This window comes from Solanum tuberosum, unplaced genomic scaffold (assembly GCF_000226075.1).
Source record: "Solanum tuberosum cultivar DM 1-3 516 R44 unplaced genomic scaffold, SolTub_3.0 scf00104, whole genome shotgun sequence".
NCBI classification, from domain to species: domain Eukaryota; kingdom Viridiplantae; phylum Streptophyta; class Magnoliopsida; order Solanales; family Solanaceae; genus Solanum; species Solanum tuberosum.
In genome coordinates, this window is record NW_006239030.1 from 1435926 (window position 1) to 1438939 (window position 3014).

The following is a 3014-nucleotide window of genomic DNA, read 5'->3' on the forward strand; positions in this document are numbered from 1 at the left end:
TTGATAATCTAAATGGTAAAAATAATAAATAATGAGTTCCATAAAATAAGCCACTAAGCCACAAAAATAGGTATAAACACGTGTATATATATATATTTAATAAGCTGTCATAAGTATAATTAAAATGTTATTGTTATAAATAAAAAGAGTTTGAAACTGTTTAGGAGAGAGAATATTTGATAATTATTAATATCCTAATTATACTCTATATAAAAGGCACAAAATACTAATAGTATGAGAGAGAAAAATATGTAAAACAAAATTAAATTAAATACAAAAATTAAATGTTTGTTATGTATGTAATTTAAAAACTTAGTTTGTAATTAAATATAAATATATTGATATTTTGTTAATAAAAGTCTTAAGTAGTATATTTTTGTAATTTTTCACAATATTTATTCTAAATAAAGTACTAAATAACTCCTTTTGTTAATCAATTACATATACAGTAAAAGCTCATTAAATTAATACTCGATTAATTAATAGTCTCTCAAAAATAATATTTCTCCGATCCCGACTTAGCCAATGGAAAAAATCACCAATTTCGATAAGTTAATAAGATAATATATTTTCAGAAGACCCCTATATAAATATATGGTCTCATTAATATTATAAATTAATAATTCTTTAAAAGTACAATATATCTAGCTAAAACAATTTAGTGAAATATGATTCTATTGTTTTCTGTTTCTTCTTAAAATTTAAATCTAGTTGAAACTCATCTCTAACTTTTCTTATTGTATCCAAAAGTTTCAGTGTTGTCTTTTCGAATTGCACCATAAAATTGTGAAGAGTTCTTGATGCGCTAAATGCTTCCTTACGTGTAACCGGTTGCAAATGTATTGTATCATCTTCAACTTTATCATCAACATTATTTTTTCCAATGGTATCCACAATTTCTTCTAAGCTCTATACCATTTAATATGTATCATTTTCACTCATCCAATAGGTTATTAACGTCCATTTTATTGTGGTAATTGAAATCATAAATCATGATCTTAAGTTCATGAATGGTGTTTTCACAAGTGGATTCATTCAAATTCTCTAAGATTTCATCTTTGAATGACTTTTACAGTGTCGAATCACTCTTTAAATTAATAAACATTAATTTATCAAATCTTTGAATGACTTTTACAGTGTCGAATCACTCTTTAAATTAATAAACATTAATTTATCTATTAAATAATAATTCTACAAAATAATAATATTTCATGATCCCACCTATATTAATTTTAATACATTTCAATCAAAACAGAGTTGTCAAATATATATATATATTATGTAACTATATACTTCCATATAATATTCAATATTTCGATATGTTGTTTCTAAATACCAAATATTGTATCGAATACAAAAAAAAAACATTAAAATATATACCATATATCATATCATATATACCATATACCATAATACCAACATCACAGTATAAAAGATTTCAATATCATATGCTATTAGGTATTACTATATCATGTCCATCCCTACTTGTATCTGTAGACCATATTTTATCTTTATCAGCATTCAATTAACATTTTCAAGAAAAAAAAATATAAAAAAAAATAAATCTCGAATCCATTTTTTAGATCTATTTGTTTTACAGATAGATTTGTTGGATTAGAATGTTTGACTGGAAACAGTAGTGCTAGATCACATATTTATCACCATCACTACCCATCCTTCTATATTGCCCACAAATTTTGGATAAGTTAGTTGAGTGGTGGATAAAATACTACTTGGCAATATTTCTGCTAAGATTGATAAATTGCCCATTCTCTGCATCTGAGAATTGCTATGTCATGAATGTTCAATTATGCCTGCCCATAATCATATACAAATAATTACACAGTAATATAGGTGAAACAGCTGATTCTGCATCAATAAAAGATAAGGAGTCATAGTGGTTCCTTATCATTGTTGTGGTAAGTAATTACCACATATAAAAGTTGTACTTTTGAAGCACAAATCAAGTACTGTGTTTTCACTCTTCAACTTACAATTTATTTACCTCTCTACATATGTTTGTGTCTATAGCAATTAATTTTGAGAAGTAATAAAGTCAGTAGTATCAGATTGAGCTAAACTTCAATAGTATTTGGCAGATTTTCATAGATTATGAGGTGTATAACTCACTCATTTCATTTCACATGTTATAGATATAAATTCACTAATTTTCACGTCCACGTGATAAGTAAAGAAAGAGAGTTACAAAAATGGAGGCATTCCCTATCAACCTTGTCTGCTAACTAGAGAAAAATTAGAGGAGAAAACGAAGCTATTCTCCTAAAAGTGCTTACCAGGAACAAATAAGTATATGCTGATGGCTGACTGAAAGTTAAGCCCCACCAGCCATGTCCATATCTGTAACTCCAACCATTCCCTTGAAAATAACACGTAATTTCCTAGAACATGACTGCTTTTTATCTCCTTTTCCCGCTGCACCAGTAACATGAACGATGTCCCTTGGAGTTTTACCCATAAGCTCAAACAATGGTAAATCCAAATTAGATCGAGTCATCTCTTCCAGTACTGGAGGTGCTTGCATGTATAGATTCTTCCCTCGATACGTCACACTTACTCTAGTTAGTAGTAGCTTAGGGTGATCTTCAAGGAGATCAATGAACTGCACAACACCAGAAAGAGAGAAAATCTTATGCATTATTAGTTGTATCACCAACCAATTAGTTTATTACCCTTTTGTTGTGGTGGAGTGTTTGACAAGCTCAAACAAGAAGAAGAAATCGACACAAAGTTAAGTCCATCAAATTAGATGGTCTTTACGCTGATGACAAAAAGACATTTAAATCCACAATATATGGCATCTTCTCATGAGATTTTTATGGCAGATAACTCAATGTATCAGAGAGAGTAATTCTAAAAGTTCTTTTAACACGTACCGACTTTCAAACAGAAAAAATATGTGAATGAGATGCAGCCCACAGTCACAGATTCTTCCACACATTTAAAGGGCAAAGCTGCGGGAGTAGTGAACTCAAACAGAATCATAAATATTACTG

The 3014-nt window shown here is 28.8% G+C and overlaps 1 protein-coding gene across 2 annotated transcripts in view; it reads right to left on the minus strand.

Annotated features, from left to right (window-relative positions):
• Positions 1-1421: 1421 nt before the first annotated feature.
• Positions 1422-3014, minus strand: part of LOC102584079 (NEDD8-activating enzyme E1 catalytic subunit) — a 10140-nt gene continuing 8547 nt past the window's right edge. The window contains exons 9-10 of one of the 2 annotated variants that reach the window (XM_006349165.2): positions 2295-2620; positions 1422-1814 (exon numbers count right to left, since the gene is read on the minus strand). In XM_006349165.2, the coding sequence (XP_006349227.1) occupies positions 2333-2620 (288 nt within the window). In that variant the 3' untranslated portion in view covers positions 1422-1814; positions 2295-2332. Of the gene's footprint in view, positions 1815-2070; positions 2621-3014 lie in introns of those variants that run through there. The other variant, XM_006349164.2, reaches the window with a different exon arrangement.